The sequence below is a fragment of the Helianthus annuus genome, chromosome 13 (assembly GCF_002127325.2).
Source record: "Helianthus annuus cultivar XRQ/B chromosome 13, HanXRQr2.0-SUNRISE, whole genome shotgun sequence".
NCBI lineage: Eukaryota > Viridiplantae > Streptophyta > Magnoliopsida > Asterales > Asteraceae > Helianthus > Helianthus annuus.
In genome coordinates, this window is record NC_035445.2 from 94,027,480 (window position 1) to 94,048,407 (window position 20,928).

A 20,928-nucleotide genomic window follows, 5' to 3' on the forward strand; every position below is an offset into this window, starting at 1 on the left:
AAGAAACAGGGGATTACAAATCAAAACTTACATATGGAACCAAGATCACACATAAGAAACACGGGATTACACATTGCGCATACAAATCGGAACTGGTTTGTAACTTACATATTGGAAACAGGGGTTCAAAAATCTATATAATACACATTTGATCAAAGATTAAATATTCTTGTTAAGGATGGAAAACTCATTCAAATAAGATTTCCACATATCTTAAAGCATCTATCCTTCAACATGTTCGTCAAGAAATTCAAGTACACAAAAGTCGAATCTATTAAAATCAAAAGAATAATGAACTTTGACCAAATAGGGAAGCAATTAATATTATTTTGAGTAAATAATACATCGTATGGAGTAAATCCATTTGAGAAAGGTGTCGTTTATTATATTGATTAAAAAACGCACCACCATTCAAAAAAAAAAAACCACTTCGATTCTTTGCAGAAATGTGACCGTAATTTGGTAATGATATTTTCCGTAGATAACTTTTTGAAACGACGTGATTATTAAATAAAGAGTTGTAACATAACTTGGTTTTTGTAGTTATAAATACTCCATAATAATAATTAAGCAAACGGGTATGTATGTTTGATTTTTTAAAAGTCACAACTTTTCATTTTAGAGAGGCATCCTAAGTTGGTTTTTGTAGGTTCAAGCACACAAAAATCGAATCTATTAAAATCAAAAGAATAATGAACTCTGACCAAATAGGGGAGCAATTAATATTATTTTGAGTAAATAATGCATCGTATGGAATAAATCCATTTGAGAAAGGTGTCGTTTATTATATTTATATTGATTAAAAAACACACCACTTCGATTCTTTGCAGAAATGTGACCGTAATTTGGTAATGATATTTTCCGTAGATAACTTTTTTAAAACGACGTGATTATTAAATAAAGGGTTGTAACATAAGTTGGTTTTTGTAGTTATAAATACTCCATAATAATAATTAAGCAAAAGGGTATGTATGTTTGATTTTTTAAAAGTCACAACTTTTCATTTTAGAGAGTCATCCTAAGTTGGTTTTTGTAAGGTTATATAATTAGAGCTTCACACACGAAATCACTCACAAATTTTTTTCTTCCTATTACACCAATAAAAAAGCGAAATTCACTAATGTGTTTAAAAGGTACTTGCAATGGAAATAAAACACTCATAATATATTACTATCGTTGCAAATTATTTCCAACCCCCCCCCCCCCCAAATTAAAAGGTAGCAGTCTTAGATGTTGACGGAAGTTTTCCGCCATACAAAAACTTTGAGCATCACTATCTCAATTCATTTTTACTCCGTTGGACATGGTTTAGTTTATTGTGAAACTCTCACATTTATGGATCCAAAAAATTTTCAATACGAGAAGATGGTCATCCCATGAACAATAACCTTCTGATTCTTACCGAGATTGACATGCTTATGGATCTCTATTAAATCCTTGAACGAAAACTCAAAGATAGGGGGTAATTTACACCATGCACAAAACCGATGCCACACCATCGAAGTCGCCGAGCAAGCCAAGACAAAATATTGTCTCCTTGTACTCATCACATAATTAAAACACATGTATCCAATGGGGCCGAGATATTCCTCCTTGATAACGCCGTCTTTGTAGGTATTTTATGCAACTCCGCTCTCCAAGAAAAAATATTACACCTCTCCGACACCCACTTGCACCAATTCATTACAAAATTGTGACTATAATCCACCTTTCTGCTCAAAAGACTAAAAAAAAGCTACCCCTTTCAAAGTTAGTTGTCGAGGATAACCAATTAGAGCAGGCTGTGTAACTTTTAATTTTTACATAATTTTCGGTGATCTCTGGTAACCACCGATGGATCCGATGAGTGACTAAAGAACATATAAAATATAAAAATTAACACTTTTAGTCATAGGTCTCGTCGTAATCCATCAATAAATTATCGAAGAGACTAAGGTATCGTCGCCATGTTATTATATAAATAACTCACCAGAGTCGTCTCATTGTACACAGGATATTATAAAATATTAGTTGACAATGTTGGTCTAATCATTATGGTAATTGTACATGTCGCACAATATATATTTTAAAATAACTGATAACTGTACGCCTTGTAACAAAAACTAGCTTATTGTTTCCGGTATTTATAGTCTTCTAAACGTGTTTTCTTCAATATCACTTATACAACAGGCAAAATCCATAGTTAGCTATGAGTCATATAACAAAGCAGGTTATCAAAGGTTGGTATAATCAGATTGTCGCCAACATGGACCGCCCTGAAAGCGCAAACAAGAAAATGAATGGAGATGATCAACTGCGAAACCGAAAATCAAAATTTCTGGCAAACACTTCCGCTGAATCCTCTTGTGATGCACAAGCCAATTTGGTAGCTACTGGTACACAAAACAAAGGAAAATCCATTGGAGCTATGTTGAATGCTATTTACAAATATTCAAGAGTTTATGTTCTTAAAGGGACGGTATAACTTCTATTCCTACAACATCTAGTGACCATAAAAAAGACATTTCTGACAATAATGTAACTATATTATCCAAGTTTCATTACTTATTATTTTTTTTTTTGCAATTAAGTTCAATTTTCATTAAAACAAAGACGATTACAGACTAATGGTAGGTAGACGGGCAACAAGCTGCGCCGCTACCCCTTCTTAATAGCAAACCCTACCCTACTAAACACAAAATTCTGCCCCTTAAACTTTTTTTTTTTATATTTTAAAAAAGCACTCAAGTTTGGTATTGTTTCTTTGTTGCAACTTCTTTTTTATTTATGATTATGACTAAGTGAATAAATTATAAATAGAACTTGGATTAGTTATGAAAAATTATTACAATAATTGAATGTTTTTGGGAAGGCTAAATCCATAAGTAGAAGTTAAATTAGTTATGAATATTTATTACAATAAAATGTTTTGGGAAGGCTAAATAGATGATTAAACTTTTTTTTTTTTTTTTTTAATTTGTTGAGCAGGTATTGTCCATTATTTCAATTTCTTTGCTAGCCGTGCAGAGTCTTTCAGACTTAACCCCATCCTTTTTTCTTGGAGTTTTGCAGGTTTGTTTTTTTCACTTGTTACATACCTTTTTGCACTTTACATTAAACTTCAAATGAGGTTTGTTTTTTTCACTTGTTACATACCTTTTTGCACTTTATATTAAACTTCAAATGAGATTAATTCAACATGAAAGTTTAGGCGGTTATCGGTGGCTGTTTGGCCAATTTGTATGTTGTGGGCTTTAATCAACTCTCAGACATCGAGATCGACAAGATTAACAAGCCATACTTGCCATTGGCATCCGGCGAACTTTCAGTTAAAGAAGGAATTCGAATCACCTCTTTGTATGCGATATTGGTATGCCAAGTTTCAGTCTTTTTATTTTCTTCTCTTCTACTACTGTTGCTGTTACTTCTAGTTTTATTGCTATCTTTTGTTATTGGTAGTGCAGTATGGTTATTATTGTTATACCTTATATTATTTTTGTTTTTACACTGTAAAAGGTTCTTGAACTGGGGTCTTATTAGGACCAACCAGGGTCGTCTCTCAGAATTTGAGTGCCCTATGTGACTAGGAAAAAAACAAGTCCTTATATACATATAATATCCATTAATGTGATGACAATTGTAAAAACAATAAACAAAACAAAATTATTAACTTATTGTAACAAAATATATATTTCACATATCTAAATGAATCGTGAGGCTACTTAGTATTTTAGTTATGTTTAAATGTTTAATTTTTGTAATTACGTTAAATGGGTTTTAGATGATTTAAATGGCAAATGAGTTTAGATGGGCTTAAACAAAAAAGTTTGTTGGGTTAGTTTCTAAAAAATGCTTAGTGGGTTAAAATTTATTGGGTTTTAAATATTTATAGGTTTCTCCTTAATTTTTTTTATATATTAATATAGTAAACAAATTAAAATTTAGGGCCCCAAGATAATGGGCTATGTGCAGTTGCATATCCTACCACAACAAGAATTAGACTACATGGTATGGTGATGGACCATCCTTGGAGGATGATCCGCCACGTAGGCGCCACATCATAGTCCTCCCAAGGATGGATCATCCTCCAAAACTAGAGGGCATGGGAGGATGGTCCTAGTCATCATCCTCCACCACTTTTATATATTTTTTTTTTAAATCTCCATCTTTTTTTAAACATTTAACAAATAAAGTAATAAAATATTTTAATTAATATTATAAAACATTACATAAACATAAAAAAAATTAAACTTAAAAAAAATAAACTAAAAAAAACATAAACTTAAAAACCTAAAGTTAAAAAAAAAAAACGTAAAAATATCCTAACATACTAAAATAAGCTACTAGTCGTCGTCTTCCATGTGGTGGGCTGGTTCGTTTTCAGCGTTGTTCCAAATATGCTCCACCAAGTCCGCTTGTAGGTTGTGATGTGTGTACTCGTTACGTAGAGCGAAGGCGTTCAAATCTTGTTCTTGCTCACTAACTGGAACAGAATTTCCAGTAGACGCGTTTTCGTCGTAATCACATATCGCTCTCCCTTCGTCTTCAATGATCATGTTATGAAGGATGATACAAGCGTACATAATGTGTCGTAACCTCCTTGGTGTTTGCGAACGTGCTGGAATAGAAATGATGTGCCATTTTTTTTGTAGAACACCAAAAGCCCGTTCAATATCTTTTCTTGCGCCCTCCTGAAACTTTGCAAATTTTTTCCTTTTGTCGTCGGTCGGGTGCGGGACAGTTTTAACAATTGTCGAGTACGTTGGGTATATCCCATCGGCTAGGTAGTAACCTCGCCTGTACTCCACCCCTGAAACCGTAAAGCTTGTGTCTGGACCTGTACCCGCCACTACATCATCAAAAATCTGTGACTGGTATATGATGTTGAGGTCGTTGAGTGAACCAGGTAGACCAAAAAAAGCATGCCATATCCAGAGATCCTGTGACGCAACAGCCTCTAGAATGATAGTCGGATGTCCCTGATCTCCCCTAGTATACTGACCTTGCCATGCAACCGGGCAGTTCTGCCACTGCCAGTGCATGCAATCAATGCTCCCGAGCATTCCTGGGAAACCATGTCTCTGTTCGTGGGCTTGATATAATTTTTGAACGTCGTTTACGTTCGGTTTCCGCAGGTATCGCTTGCTATACAATTTGACAACCCATTGGCAAAACTTGTATAAACATCGACGTGCGGTTCTTTCAGACATCCTAATGTACTCGTCTAATGCATCTGGTGCGTAACCGTACGCAAGTTGGCGAATGGCCGACGTACATTTTTGTAAATTGCTGAAACCCCTTTGACCCCTAGCATCGTTTCGCAATGTAAAAAACGGATCAGACTGGGCCATGTCGCCTGCAATACGTAAGAACAGTCGACGACTCATGCGGAAACGACGTCGAAAAATCTCGGCTGGGTACACGGGTTCGTCGGCAAAATAATCGGCTACTAGTTTATCGTGGCCGGCTATAAATTTAGAACAAAACAAAAATGAAATTAATTAAAACATACATTTTAAAATCTATATAAAAAAAACATACATTTTAAAACATACAAAAAAAATTAAAATACCTTCTTGGTCTCGATTATATTTTGCTCGTCTGGTTAGCGGTTGGGACGACCCTTCAGCGGCCGACATGAACACTTGAGCCGCGTTCATAATCATGTTGTGCATAATAACATCCTCTTCCGAAGATGATGAATACCACTCGGACGAAGACGATGAAGACATTGATGAAATTGAGGAAATTGAAGAAACGGGTGAAGCCATGATATTTTTTTAGCGAGAAATGGTGTGGAAGCGGGTAAAAAATGATGCAAAATATGAAGACTTTTTATAAAAAGAGATGAGTGGTTTATAAAATGTGAGAGAGATGGGGTGATATTGGGTGAAAAGTGGTGAAAAAAGGGGTTAAGGGTGTGAGTATTTATAAAAATGGTATTGAAATGGGTATTTATTTGAAAAGTAGCCGTTAGTTTTTTTTTTTTTTTTATTAATATTCAAACGGTCATATGGGGGGCCCACACCTTTTTGCTTCGTCGAGATCGTCCGAAAAGGGACGTTGTAGGTCCCTTTTCTCGGAGGATCGAGAACAACCTAAACCTTGTTATACTAACCCACTAGCGAGTGCGGAATCCAAGCTAGTAGGCAAACCGGGATGAAGCAAGAACAAACACAAGAACACAAGAAGTTCACCGATTAACACCACTGTATTAATACGTATGAAGGTTTACGGTTACAAGCACAATGTTTACAATCTATTTGCAAACTCTCTAAAGTGTGTGTGTATGTGTTTTTCAGCAGAGTTTCTCTAACTCTCTATGTGTGCATCTCTCTCACACTAACACACTGCATGGGTATTTATACCCATACATAGCAGTTCTGGTCGAAGGACTCGATAGATGGTCCGAAGGATCATCTATCGAAGACAGGGAGCTCGAACGATCAGCATGGACATCGAAGGATCATCCTTCGATGTCTAATGGTTGAACCATGGTCGAACCATATCTTTCGAGCACCTCGAAGGATCAGTTGTATCCTTCGAGGCTATCCTTCGATCCAGACAACATCATGTTGTCCAAGTCAAACTAGGAGGATAGTTGACTTGGTCAACTTACAGACTGACTTAGGACATCGTTTACATACAGACCGAATACAGACAAAGTACAGACACAAGTGCACCAACAGACGTTGGGGACGGGACGGGATGGGGGCGGCACGGTGTTTGGACCGTCGCCGACCCGCGACGGGCCGGGGCCGACCCCCATACCGTGTAGCCTTACCTACCAATAGCGACGTCATCAATAACGGCGATAAAACAAATGTCGTCGCGATTGGTTAATCCGGAACACGGTGTCCCCTAATAAATCCCAACCACTCATTTCTTATCCCGAACAACAGCTCTCAATCTCATAGTATAAAGAAAATGTTTGCCCTAATCTCATCTCATCTCACCTCTCCGGACCCTACCTTTTTTAATTGAGATTGCACCAAGTACATTTGTTTTCTTGTTAATAAACAAATGCATAATTTATATTCAGGAATCAGGTTACAATATTAACATCCAGGTGAAAAGCGAATACGGGTGGCGCCGGTTCGTCTTGGATGGGAGACGAGGTTTTACCGATTATTTCACTGTCGTGCCTTCGGGCGGGTGGAGGTCGGGTTTCCGCACATATAGGATAGCCAAGGGGCTGGCGGCGGTCGAGTAGTCGACCTTGGCCACAACGCCCGGTGTCACGATAGTTGGCACGTCGTTAAAAAATGTCACAATATTAACATGCTATCCATGTTTTTATATGAATCAGGGTTTCTGCCTAGGATGGAGTGTTAAATCATGGCATTTAAAGTTATGTCTCTTCTTATGGTATACTGTCGGAACTGCATATTCGGTTCATGTGAGTCTTTATTTGTACTACAGTACCAATTCATGTTTTCAACCACGTTTCTAACATCAAGTTCTCTAGCTTCAAAGCATATTTGTCTCAACCCTTGCTGTGTATATTTCTAGTTACCTTTACTACGATGGAAAAAGTATCCGGTAGTTGTCGCAATATGCAGTTGGTTATTTCAGGGGGTGACTCTTCCTATGTTGTTTCACCTCCATGCTCAGGTTTATTATCTACACAAATTCTTGAAACTTGAATTAATCTTGATACATATATCCAAATGCATATATATTTTTTGAAAGTTATCCAGAGATATATACTTTATGTGATCATCAAAGTCAAACTATTTAACAAAGATGATCTTTACAGACAAACATACATGGAAGGCCACTCTCACTATCAAAGCATGCCATTTTTGTATTTGGAATCATGGGTATCCACTCGATGGCATTGCTAATATTTAAGGTACACAAATGTTGCAAATTAGCATATTTTTCTAGCATAGTTATTGTTTCTATATATTAAATATTGTATTTTAGGACATTCCTGATGTCGAAGGAGATAAGCGACATGGATTTCACTCTTTTGCGTCAAAATTCGGCCAAAAACGGGTTAGAACCAAAACCAAACCATATATCTACCAAGTCAAAATAATCATCCAATATTTTATTAAAATTTAGAAACATACTGTGGAGTTTTTTGCAGGTGTTTTGGATTTGTATATGGCTTCTTGAACTGATATACGGTGTAGCTATATTAATAGGATTATCATCAACCCATTTGTGGATCCGGCTAGCAATGGTAACGTACATATATATTCTAATCATAATGGGTATTAGACACAATATAATTAGTTATTAGTGATACTTAGAGCTAACTAAATTTGGGTTAAATATATAAAACACATAGTTACACCATACTTTTCACACACTTAAGAGTATAACTTGGTATCAAAGCCAAGAACTCTGTTTGTATTAAAACAATCATTACCGTTGTGTATGTCTCTGAAAGTCGGTCACAATCACCGGTCATTTTTTTTTTGTTAGAGCCCGTTTTCTAGTCACAAACGCTGGAAATTACTTTGTTAGAGCCCGTTTTCTAGTCACAAACGCTGGAAATTACTTATGTTGCTGATATCTTCCTCACAAGCAAGGCTATTCTTCATTGTTCCTATTACCATCATCATCATCGTCTTCAATCTCATCGTTTTTGCTGTTGTTGCTGCCGCCACTGTTCATTAGTCTGCGACACCTCCTTTCGCATATAGGTTGCGCACACATATTTTGCATACAAAGGTTTAAATTTGTATACACTAGTTTCGTATACAAAGGTTTCATACAATGTTTCGCTTTTCAACTCGATTTCGGCTCATTTGTTATTTATTAATTATAGTTATTACTTTATATATAATATAGTTATGTTTTCATAATTTTATGAATAGTAATTATTATTATTTAAATATATATTTAATATACTAGTTAAGCATTATATAAACAAGGGATTTGTTTAGACTCGTGGGTTAGCTCGAGCTCGATAAGCAAAGCTCGGGCTCATCCACCAAACGAGTTTGTTTTTAGGCTTAGACTCGAGTCGAGCTCGTTTAAGCTCGCTCGTTTTGAGCTGTTTTTTTTTTTTAAATTGAGCTTGAGTAGCTTAGCTCAATGGCGGATCTAAAAGATCAGCATAGGGGTAACGTTTCAATAAAAAGGGGTAACGAAATTGAAAAAATGTCAAATTTTTTCAAAATTTCCACTGTCGTCGGAGCGTCAAGGGGCAACGGAGGTTACCCCTTCTATCACTCTAGGTCCGCCCATGGCTTAGCTTGTTTGTACCCCTAGTAATGGTAAAGGTCTACCTATTTTTGACATTGGTTCTTCCTAAATTCATTCTTCACAAAATTCTTTTAACATATTTGACATTCTCCATGGTCCACAAAATCAAAAAGAATCTTGTGTCTTTTCAAAATTCTGCTTGGATAACAATGGTTTCTTTGAATCCTATTCATTTTATTTTGTTGTGAATGACAAGTCTACATGCACCGGCCTGCTCACTGGAGCATGGTCATTACATTTTTCGTCCTCCGGATCTTCGCTCCATCAATTAGCATGCATTCTCTTCCACATGTACATCCTCATATGTGTGGCATCCAAGGCTTGATCAACTACATAATCAACCTCTTCAATTCATGCTTTCTAGTTATTCTTTACTAGTAACCAAAACTTCACATCCCATTTTCAGCACTGCTTGTCCATTGGGCAAGTCCACAAAACTACATTGATCCTATTCTATTTTTCACAATTGCAATTATTTTGAACTGTTTGGGGCCCGCACCTATCTTTTCATCTGCTGGCCATTGACACTTTTTGTCGTGTGTTGATCATTTCTTTGGTTATATGTGGATCTTTGCATTAGCATACAAATCTGACCTTATAACACACTTACAAATTTCATTCATTCACATATTTCACATCCCTTGGCATTATTCGTCGCTTAACATGCCCTCATATGAGTGAACTAAATGACTTTGTTGAACTTCGTCATCGCGATGTTGTTGAAACTGGTCTTAGTCTTCTCACACAATCACAAGTTCCACAACGAATCTAGCATTTTATTTTTGACACATCTATCTATCTGATCAATCGCATGCCACCCAGGATATCCACCAACAAATCGCCCTTTGGAAATATCTTTAGTTGACATCATGACTACTCATTCCTTTAAGTGTTTGGTTGTAAATGTTTTCCTTATTTGAGACCCTACAAACCATAAAAAATGGATTTTTGCTCTACCTCTTGTGTCTTTCTTAGATGGAGTCCCTAACATCATGGAAACAGATGCCTTGATCTCATAACAAATCGTATCTATAATGGTAGGCATGTTCGATTTCTAGAACACAATTTTCCATTTTAAACCCTTACTTAGTCTGTTACTCATCCAAGTTATTCTTTAAACATTTACACTTCACTTTTTGATTTCATACCTCAACATGATGGCACTACTTACAAGCCCTCCCTACACCCTTTCCTCCAAACATTGCCTCTACACAATCAACCACGCCATCTACATCAGACACTCCTCAATCACCAACCACTCTTACTATTCCTACTCCTTCTAGTTCTTCATCTAACTCACAATCTCTTCCCCCTCATCCTCCTCCCCGTTAACCTCCCTCAAACCTTCGCCAAAATCACAAACCTCGTGTTCCATATAGCCGATCTACGAATAAAGTTGTCATCCATTCACAAACCTTTGTCAAACTCACATCCTTTACAAACAAACATCCGGAGTGGCACCAAGCCATGGCCGACGAATTTCAAGAACGAATCAAAGTGGTAGTTAGCCTATCATACCTCTTGTTCCCAAAAGTATAGTTAATTATTGGAAGTTGGTTTATAGGATAAAGAAATATCAACACTATGTCTCTATATGCTACAAAGTTTTCCTTGTTGCAAAAGGTTTTCCCCAACAACATGGCATTGATTTTAACAAGGCATTTAGCCCTTTAGTCAAGTCCACAACAATTCGGGCGGTTCTATCCCTTGTTTTCACAAAGCAATGGCCACTTCGTCAGCGACAGATTACTTGAAACAACCATAAGGCTTTGTTGATCCAAAACATCCAGATAATGTCTCCCTGCTGCACAAATCGCCTTACGGACTAAAACAAGCCACACGAGCCCTGGTTTATTTGTCTGTCACATGTTTTCCACAACTAAGGGTCTCTTGGATCAAAACTAACCTTTCTCCATTGACCTACAAACATGGAAAAAATCTTCTCTACATCCTAGTTTATGTGGACGATATCATAGTCACTAGCAACGACACAACTGCAATTAATCGTGTTATTTAATTACTCAACAAAGCATTTGTTGTCAAGGATCTTTCTGCTTTTTAATATTTCTATGGATTGAGTTGGGTCCACAAGGCAAGAACATTATTCTTTCCCAAAATAAGCACATCTCTGATCTCTTACATCAGAAACCTTCATTGACTGCAAACTTGTATCATTCCCCATGAGCACCTCACTATAATTGTTTCTCGGTGAGAGCCCTTTGTTCACAATTCCAATGAAATATCGTCAGTTAGTTGGGACACTTCAATATGTTTCCTTGTACAAACCGAACATCACTTTTGCTATTGGCAAGGTGTTCCAATACATACATGCTCCCTCGGAGAACCATTGCTCCATTGCAAAATACATTTTTTGATACACACTTGATAACGGGCTAAGTATTCATCATGACTCCAGCTCTTATCTACAAGCTTTTACTGACGCTCATTGACAGGGTTCCTCTAGCCTACGTGCTTTCTCGAATGTTGATTGGGCTGGCTGCGCTAATGAACGCTGATCCACGGGGAGGGGGGATTCACTATATATACATATATATATGGGTTCCAACCTCAGTATTTCCTGGATCGCACGACAACATAAAGCAGTTTCTCGATCATCCACAAAATCAGAATACAAAGTTCTAACGGACATTGTGGCTGAACTCACATGGTTAGAAGCTTTACTAAAATAGCTTGAGAAAGACACAACTTCTGCTCTAACTCTCTGGTGCGATAATCTCGGTGTACATATCTCACCAAAAATCCAGTCTTTCACTTCGTACGAGAAAAGTTGTATAAGGAAAACTACTGGTGCAATTCATATCGACAAAAAGATCAAATTACAGACATCTTTAAAAGCTTCCACCTACACATAAATTTACCTTTTTACGCTCCAAGCTACAGGTCATTTCGAGCCTTAGCTTGCATGGGAATATAAGAAACAATGTAATTAGTGATAGTTAGAGGTAGTATTATGTAAATATAGGCTAAGGATATAATCATTTCTCTTGTAAAACCCTAATTGCAGTTATCAACACAAAACACACAATTACACCATTCTCTTCATACACTTAAAAGAGGTCTACTATGGGTCCCTACTCACTCAAGATCCTAGATCTCATTCAACAAGTCTAAATCAAAACTAGATTCCTCGATTGACATGATAGTTTAGGTGGAGTATATATTTATCAATGAATAGATTACGGTATCATCATTAGAGTTATTTCTATGACTATATATATATATATATATGTATATATATAGTGGAGGGTTTAAATGAGAAGAATTTTTTTGTAAGAAGAAAAAAGAAGAAGTTTCAACCAATAAGAATGCTTCATTTTACTTTATTTAATATTTGCATTTAATTTTAATATAAGGGTATATTGGTAAACTTACAAAAATCATTAATTATTCTTCCCCTTTAATAACTAACTAAATTAAATTTGTAACTCTTTTTCAAAATATATGCTTTTTTCCAAATTAAAAAAAAACAACTTAATTTAAGGTGTAGAATAAATTACTAGTTGTGTAGGATAAATTACGAGTTGCGTAGGATATATATCGAGGTGTGTAGGATAAATTTCGACTGCGTAGGTTAAAATTATATAATGTGTAGGGTATATGTAGGAAAATTTTGATATGTGTAGGTTTTGTAGATTATATGTATGATAATTAATGATTAGTTAATAATTAATTAAAGAGTTAAAAATTAATGATATGAGTTATAAATGAAGTAGTATTTTACTAATATGCCATTTCTTCTTTTTCTTCTCACATTAAATTTCTTCTCAAATGAACCTTCCCCTATATATATATATATATATATATGTATATATATATATGTATATATATATATATATATATATATATAATGTAAGTATCTATAGAAAACCCACTTTAATTTGGAAAACCCGGGAAACTCAAAGCTCCCGATGTTTTTTTTTCTTGAAAAAATTTACACATGTTATATACATGTTTTTAAGGGTTTTGGGCAAAAAAAAATCAAAAAAGCGCCGAGTAGATATTTTTAAAAAAAATAAACAAGTTTTGGTGTAACACATGTTACAAATATGTCAGATGAATGTAACATGTGTTACACCAAAACTTGTTTATTTTTTTTAAAAATATCTACTCGGCGCTTTTTTGATTTTTTTTTTGCCCAAAACCCTTAAAAACATGTATATAACATGTGTAAATTTTTTCAAGAAAAAAAAACATCGGGAGCTTTGAGTTTCCCGGGTTTTCTAAATTAAAGTGAGTTTTCTATACATCCTTCCCCTATATAATATATATATATAATCTAGATGGTTATATAGTATATTAATTAGATTTATCTATATGACTCTCGATAAAGAACTCATATTAGCTCAAGATCATGTATATTAGAAGTTATGATCACTTACTCTATATGCATAAAATATACATCCTTTTTAAAATTTGGTTGATTAAAGTTGTTTGTGACACAACATAGACCTAAAACGAAATATGTGGATTTCACAAAGTCTAAATGTGTTCACATCAGGTCAAACCCACTTAGATAACCCGTTTTATTTGATTGATTAAAGACGTGGTTTTGTGACACTACACGAACTTAAAATGAAATTCACGTGTTTGGCAAAGTCTAAATGCCTTCACGTCAGGTCGAAACCCACTTAGATAAATAGTTTGTTTTCATATTGACATGTTTTTCCAATTTATTTTATAAAAATGTGTTCATCAAGGTGTGGTATATTCATATCACTACGCAAATACGCATGCAACTAGTCCGAGTTTTGATTATATCTTTACAGGTTTAAGTAATATTTTCAAGCACAGAAACTAATTAAACCTTATTACATTTAATGGTGGTGAATAGGTAATTGCTCATAGCATTCTTGGTTTTGTTGTTTGGAGGAAGGCAAACTTGGTAGATCTCAACAGTATAGAGGCCACTGAATCATTCTACATGTTTATGTGGAAGGTATTACTTGTCAATTTAAAAATATATACACGATGTTTATGTGGAAGGTATTACTTGTACAATTTAAAAATATATACATGTTTTATCAAAAGTATAACTTCTTTAACATGATTAGAGTATGTTATTTACACATATAATTTAATAAAATAATTGAATTAAAAAACAACTTTGTTATATTTTCAAATCACATAAAATTGTTTACTTTTTTACAGTTGTACTACATGGAGTACTTGCTGGTGCCCATATTAAGATTCTAAGCATGAAGAAGATACAAATGACATGTTGTCACACCCGCTCAGAGGCGCAAGCGTGAGATGTGATGGTGATTGATTCTCATTGCATACGAATAAGTAAACATACTACATGAATAAAACAAACTCCAAATGCCATTCGTAGATTCGTATTCAAACATAAGTTAAGTAAAGTGTTTACATCACTTCCAAAAGATAACAAGTTTAAAAGTTTACATCACATTTCAAATTCTAAATGTCAAGGATTTATTCCTCATGTCACCGTAAAGAAGCGGGATATGATAAAAATCCTAAAAAAGTGGCATGGAGTGTAGACATGTGACTTCTTGAAACGTAAACCCGCAAAGCTTCCACTAATTTCCTGAAATACATGTAAGTTCGAAAAATCATCAACAAAGTTGGTGTGAATTCATGCAGTTTGTATAAAATGTATGAGTTATATTTGTATGAAACATGGTATGTAAATGTAAAAATGTATTAAGTTGTAAACTGTAAATGTAAATGTAAGGAAATCGAGATCGCTAATGTTTCGCGAGGACATTAACATGTGTGATGACATAGGAAGCCTCCAAACCTAGGCGATTTATAAGTCGATTACCCCTCGACTATGACCCAAAAGCACTCTTCCGTGTGGGTCAATGTGGACCAAGAGTGAGGCTGCCAAAACCCGCTAGATCTAACATTTTGTTCCTTGGTCTAAACATAGATTAATGGTGCTTACGTAAACCCTATTCGCACATGATCTATTGTATCATTCCTTAGTTTTAACATACCATTGTACATGTATTTTCTCCAAAGTTTTGAAAACAAGAAAATGTTTAAAAAAGGGGACATGAACTCACTGTTTTGCGTCTTCGTGCGTCATAAACTTCACTAGTTCCTTCTTGGTTTATGACGTAACCTATAAATGTTTTACGTATGTTAATCGCCTAAACTTGTAATTCACTACGTACAAGTTATCCATCTTGTCTTATGTGTTTGTTTTGTTTTAGATGTATATGTTCTTGAATTGTTAAGATATATATTTTACAAAATATATAATTTTGTACATGTGTGAGTTGTGTTAACGGATTTATTTATTGCGGCTTTGTGCCTCGCAGGAGTGAGATGTGCATGTCCGAGACATGTGTGGGTCGTGCCCATTATAGTCGGGTCTCACCCGTTCGTCGTGTTATTGTTAATTTAAATTGTATTTTCTATTTGTAATTATATATATTTTTTATTCTCAAAAATATATATACATATATATAATTTAAAAATGATATGTGTTAAAAATAATATATTTTTAACTTGTCCGCATATATGTATACGTATATTATTTTTCAAAATAAAAATAGGTAAATTGCTAAATAATATTTTCAATATTATTTTAGTTTGGATATACTTAATATCTTATTTTTGTTTGGATATACTTAATAATATTTTCAATATTATTTTAGTTTGGATATACTTAATATCTTACCAAATGTGTACTTAGTCAAGTATACATGTATTTGTGTATAAATACTCATGTATTTTGTACTAATTATAAAAAATCATTTCTTATGATTTTTATATTTTCCGGAATTATATTTCTTAAAAATAATATATTTTTAAGACTTGCTTGTAATATATATATTTTTGTCACGCTTGTTTTATATATATATATATATATATATATATATAGAGAGAGAGAGAGAGAGAGAGAGAGAGTTAGGATCCTGTAAAAAAGGCCCAAAGTGTGAGAAAGGTAAGAAAGAATCTCAGCCATTAGATCTTTTGATCTAATGGTTGAGATCAATAGGGACCAAAATGTAAATATTTTTCTTAATTTGGACTGAATTGAAAATTATAGGGGTAATAAAGTCTTTATATCCATTCAAAATATGTAACTGTAATCAAAATCCCTACAATTTCGATCTCTCTCCCCTCTCGCACGACCATAGCTCTCTCTCTCTTCAAATTCGATCTATCTCTCTCTTCAAATTCGATCTATCGCACGACAGTGGCTGGTTTTTTGAGTGATTAAAACTCAATTGTGCCGCCGAGAATTAACAGGTTATGTATAACAGTCGTTATCGACGGGGCCGCCAAGAATCTGACTGGGAAGAACATATGATGCGTTTTGTAGAAGGTTTATGGGTTTGGTGCAGAAATGAATTAATTTCTGTATTTATGGTTAGCGGCGGCTATGATGGTGATTTAAATTAGGTGGTTGAGGCGATAGTGATGCGAGGGGTTAACGGACTGATCTCGCCGGTTAGTCGCTGGAGACAGTGACAGAAATCTCTTCGCCGGAAGTGGAGAAGATGATACAGAGGTGTTATATTTTCTTTACTGAATGGTGTTATATCTTGTACTGAATGGTGTTATTTTTGTGTACTGAATGGTGTTATTTTTTCCTTTCTGAATGGTGTTTTTTTTCTTTTCTGAATGGTGTTTTTTTCTTTTCTGAATGGTGTTGTTTTTCTTTTCTTAATGGTGTTTTTTTCTTTTCTGAATGATGTTTTTTTTTTCTGAATGATGTTATATTTCTTTTACTGAATGGTGTTATATTCCTGTACTGAATGGTGTTTATTTTATTTACTGCTGAATGGTGTTTTTTTGGTGCTGAATGGTGTTATTTTTTTGCTGAATGATATTATTTTTGTGTGAATGGTGTTTTTTGTGCTGAATGGTGTTATATTTTGTGCTGAATGATGTTATTTTTGTGTGAATTATGTTTTTTTTTTGTGCTGAATGGTGTTATATTTTGTGCTGAATGATGTTATTTTTGTGTGAATGGTGTTTTTTTTTTGTGCTGAATGGTGTTATATTTGTGCTGAATGGTGTTATATTTTCTGAATGTTGTTATATTTAAAACACCATGTCATGAACATGCTCTGAATGGTGTTGTATTTATGGACGGTTATAAGTCCTTAAATCAAGGATTTTTCTCTCCAAATCCTTAAATCAAGGATTACCATATTTGAATTTCTTAATGCATTTACAATTATACCCTTTTCAATTAATTTAGATCTAATGGCTGAGATTCTTTCTTACCTTTCTCACACTTTTGGTCTTTTTTACAATAACTCCACCCTATATATATATATATATATATATATATATATATATATATATATATATATATATAGTGGAAGGTTCATTTTAGAAGAAAAAATTTATTGAGAAGAAAAAGAATAAAAGGGTATAATTGTAAAACATTAAATAGTTTTTTTCTCATCTCATTTATTATTATGTTTGACTAATTAATTAGTCATTAAGACTATAATCCTTCACACTAAATATTTTTGCCTACACACATCAAAAGTTATCCTACACATTTCGAAATTTATCCTACACATATTGAAAATTTATCCTACACACCTCGTAAATTATCCTACACGCCTCGTATTTATCCTACACTATAAATGAATTTTTATTTTTATTTTTTGTGAAAAATATATATCTTAAAAATAAGTTACAAATTTAATATAGTTAGTTATTAAAGATGAAACTACCAATTAATGATGTATGTAAGTTTACTAATATACCCTTATAGTTACATTAAGTACAAATATTAAATGAAGTCTAATGAAGCATTTCTATTGGTTGAAATTTCTTCTTTTTTCTTCTTATAAAGAATTTCTTCTCATTTGAACCCTCCACTATATATTATATATATATAGGGGAGGGTTATCTTGAGAACGCTAAATATTGCGAGAACCGTGAGAACGAATGAAAAAATCAATCAAAACCAATTTTTTTTATACAAACCTCATTGTAATTAAGGTACAACATCAAAACAAGAATTTATAACATCAAATAATTCATTTCTCATTTCAAAATCCTTCTTTTTAGATTTTTTACACATGTGTGAATATAGCAGATTTACACATGTGTAAATGGCAAACTTACACATGTGTAAATTTTCTTTATTTATGAATTCACGTAAATTTAAACGTGTAAATTGAATTTCTAACATTGTATTCGAATAATAATGATAAGTGTAGAAAAAAATTTTGAATTTGAATTGTTTTTGACCAAGTTCTCATGGTTTTTTCATTTGTTCTCACGGTTCTCACAAATATTTAGCGTTCTCATTTAAATCCTCCCCTATATATATATATATATATATATATATATATATATAGTGGGAAGTTCAAATGAGAAGAAAAAAATCTTGAGAAAAAAAGAAGAAAAGTTAACCAATAAGAATGCTTTATTCATAAGGGTAATGAGGTAATTTAACATTATAATTAATGTAATAATTTCCTATAATCTAGCTATTCAAATTAGTTCATTTATGGTTTTCACTTTATAACTTAAAAATAAAAGAAGATATATAAATTAATTAATTTATTAATTTATTTAACCACCCTACTTCATATGACATACTTACTACACAAACATATAATTCAACTTTCTCTAACTCTTTGTGTAGGAACATAACCCTTAAAAAGGTTGTACGAATATTATATGTTTGTGTAAGAACATCCTGAGGGTGTGTAGGAACATCCAGGGGGTGTGTAGGATAATAAAACACATTAATGACATATAATTCAACTTTCTCTAACTGTTTGTGTAGTAACATGTCACACCCCCAAAATCCACCTGCGGATAACACCCGCTTCGAGGGCGTGACTGACCAGGATCCAGCCACCAATTATACTGAGCATCTCATTAATAGTAGAAATATTTAATATCCGAAGTAATAAGTAACATCAGAGTTTAGGTTCGGTAATTAGTTTAACAAAACAGCGGAAGCATAAACCAAAGTAGTTTTTAAAGATGGTTCTTAGTTCAAAATAATTAACCCAACACACGGGTTTGACGAACACTACACATCCCCAAGCAGCAGCTCCTGAGTCACTGGTTACCTGCAAAGCATGCAGTAAGGGGTCAACAATAATGCTGAGTGAGTTCACTAGTTGTCCAGTTTTAATTTACCAAAAACTTAAGTTGTTTAGATAAAGCATTTATAATCACGTTACGGGGAGCTACCCCATCTGTAAGCTCACTAAACTGTGGATACCGAAACTGTTGACGGAATATAAATATTCGTGCCCCGAGTCAATGTCCATCGTCATTGACCATGTTGCAAGGTCTACTAGTTCACGCCCGATCCCCCCGGTCACGGTGTGAGGTTGTCAAACCTAATAGCGCTATCAACTAATAACCTGTTCGCCCCCGGCGATTAATCGGTACTGTAAGCAGGGACTTAAGGTGATAGAGTTTCGTTTAGCATGGCTAGTTGTGATTTATAAATAATATCCAAACGTATCTCCCTCGGAGATAGTAATTACCCATTCTGTTTCCCCCGGAGTAATGGGTCCAAAATGTTCTTCCCAAAGTTGGTAGTTTGTTCGTGTCCCTCCGCGGGACGCATGCTTTTAGTGTGTGAACTCACCTTGGGTTGCTCGGCAGATTAGGTCACTTGTCAAATACGTTGGTCACCACGTCCTAACATGGTTACCGTTATAGGTCAGGTTTGGTGTACAAGCATTCACGTAAAAACTTACACATAACTAACACGTATCATGCATACACGTAAACAGTGGGTTACTGGGCCGGCCTTATCATTTACGAAATCAAACAGTAACACATAGTCCAGTCAACAAATAGCCCATATTACACATATCGGCCCAATAACCAAAATGGACAGCCCACTCGCAACCAGACGGTCTCGAGTCGCAACCAGGAGGTCTCGGCTTGTCACGCTGTGGTTGCGAGTCGCAACCGTGTGGTCTCGAGTTGTCACGTTGTGGTTGCGAGTCGCAACCGTCGTAGTCTCGAGTCGCAATCACGTGGTTTCGAGTTGTCATGCTATGGTTGCGAGTCGCAACTACGTGGTCTCGAGTTGTCATGCCTTGGTTGCGAGTCGCAACGGTGCGGTTGTGAGTCGGAATGCTGTCCCTTTCATGTACACGTGATATGCATCAGTCCAATTTATACCATGTATTCAGGCCCAAATCGGGAAACAGCCAATGAGGTTCCACTAACAACTTTGCCTAATCTGACTATTAGTAAAATAGATCAAACTTTGCCATTTTGAAATCTTCAATCATATTCAAACAAGTTCATCCTATGTTCATCATTTTTAGGGTTTTCATGTCAAACATAATCACACATTCTTGAACCAAAACTTACATATTTTTGACAAGATCATGATGCAAAACAAGAAAACATACATTATATAGCCGAAATCTTATGTTTAATCATCATCATTTTTGCAAGAAATAAAGGAGCATGGTATGGTTAGCCATAATTATTCTTAGACTACCTTTTGTTAGTCATTTTAAACATGTTAGCAAGTATTCATACATAAATGGTTTTCACATATAGTCAACTTCACAAATCATCCTAGAATCATGCATAATGTTTCTAACCAAACACATTCTAGTCCATAAACCTTTCATAAATTCTATGCACATAAAGATAACACTAACCGGTTGAGAAGGAGAAGAATGAGCCGAAAACAAAGGAAGAAAATGAGAGAAGATGAAGTGTCCGAGTGATGATCTTGACCGAGTTTCTTGTCCGAGATCCTTGAGCTTG

At 34.6% G+C, this 20,928-nt stretch overlaps 1 protein-coding gene across 1 annotated transcript; it reads left to right on the plus strand.

Annotated features, from left to right (window-relative positions):
• Window positions 1-2,175: 2,175 nt before the first annotated feature.
• Window positions 2,176-14,861, plus strand: LOC110901343 (homogentisate phytyltransferase 1, chloroplastic). The gene is made up of 10 exons (XM_022148176.2): window positions 2,176-2,458; window positions 2,968-3,051; window positions 3,191-3,349; window positions 7,289-7,378; window positions 7,492-7,593; window positions 7,739-7,834; window positions 7,909-7,980; window positions 8,075-8,170; window positions 14,054-14,158; window positions 14,371-14,861. Exons 1-10 carry the CDS (start codon window positions 2,189-2,191, stop codon window positions 14,413-14,415), a joined length of 1,119 nt encoding a protein of 372 aa, XP_022003868.2. The 5' UTR covers window positions 2,176-2,188; the 3' UTR covers window positions 14,416-14,861.
• The last annotated feature ends 6,067 nt before the right edge of the window (window positions 14,862-20,928 follow it).

Bases quoted from the DNA above. Each gene is read 5' to 3' on its own strand.
- LOC110901343 (XM_022148176.2), top strand. From the start codon at position 2,189: ATGAGTCATATAACAAAGCAGGTTATCAAAGGTTGGTATAATCAGATT. The intron at 7,594-7,738 runs GTTTATTATCTA...TGATCTTTACAG, and splicing joins TGTTTCACCTCCATGCTCAG to ACAAACATACATGGAAGGCC. The intron at 14,159-14,370 runs GTATTACTTGTC...ACTTTTTTACAG, and splicing joins TCTACATGTTTATGTGGAAG to TTGTACTACATGGAGTACTT.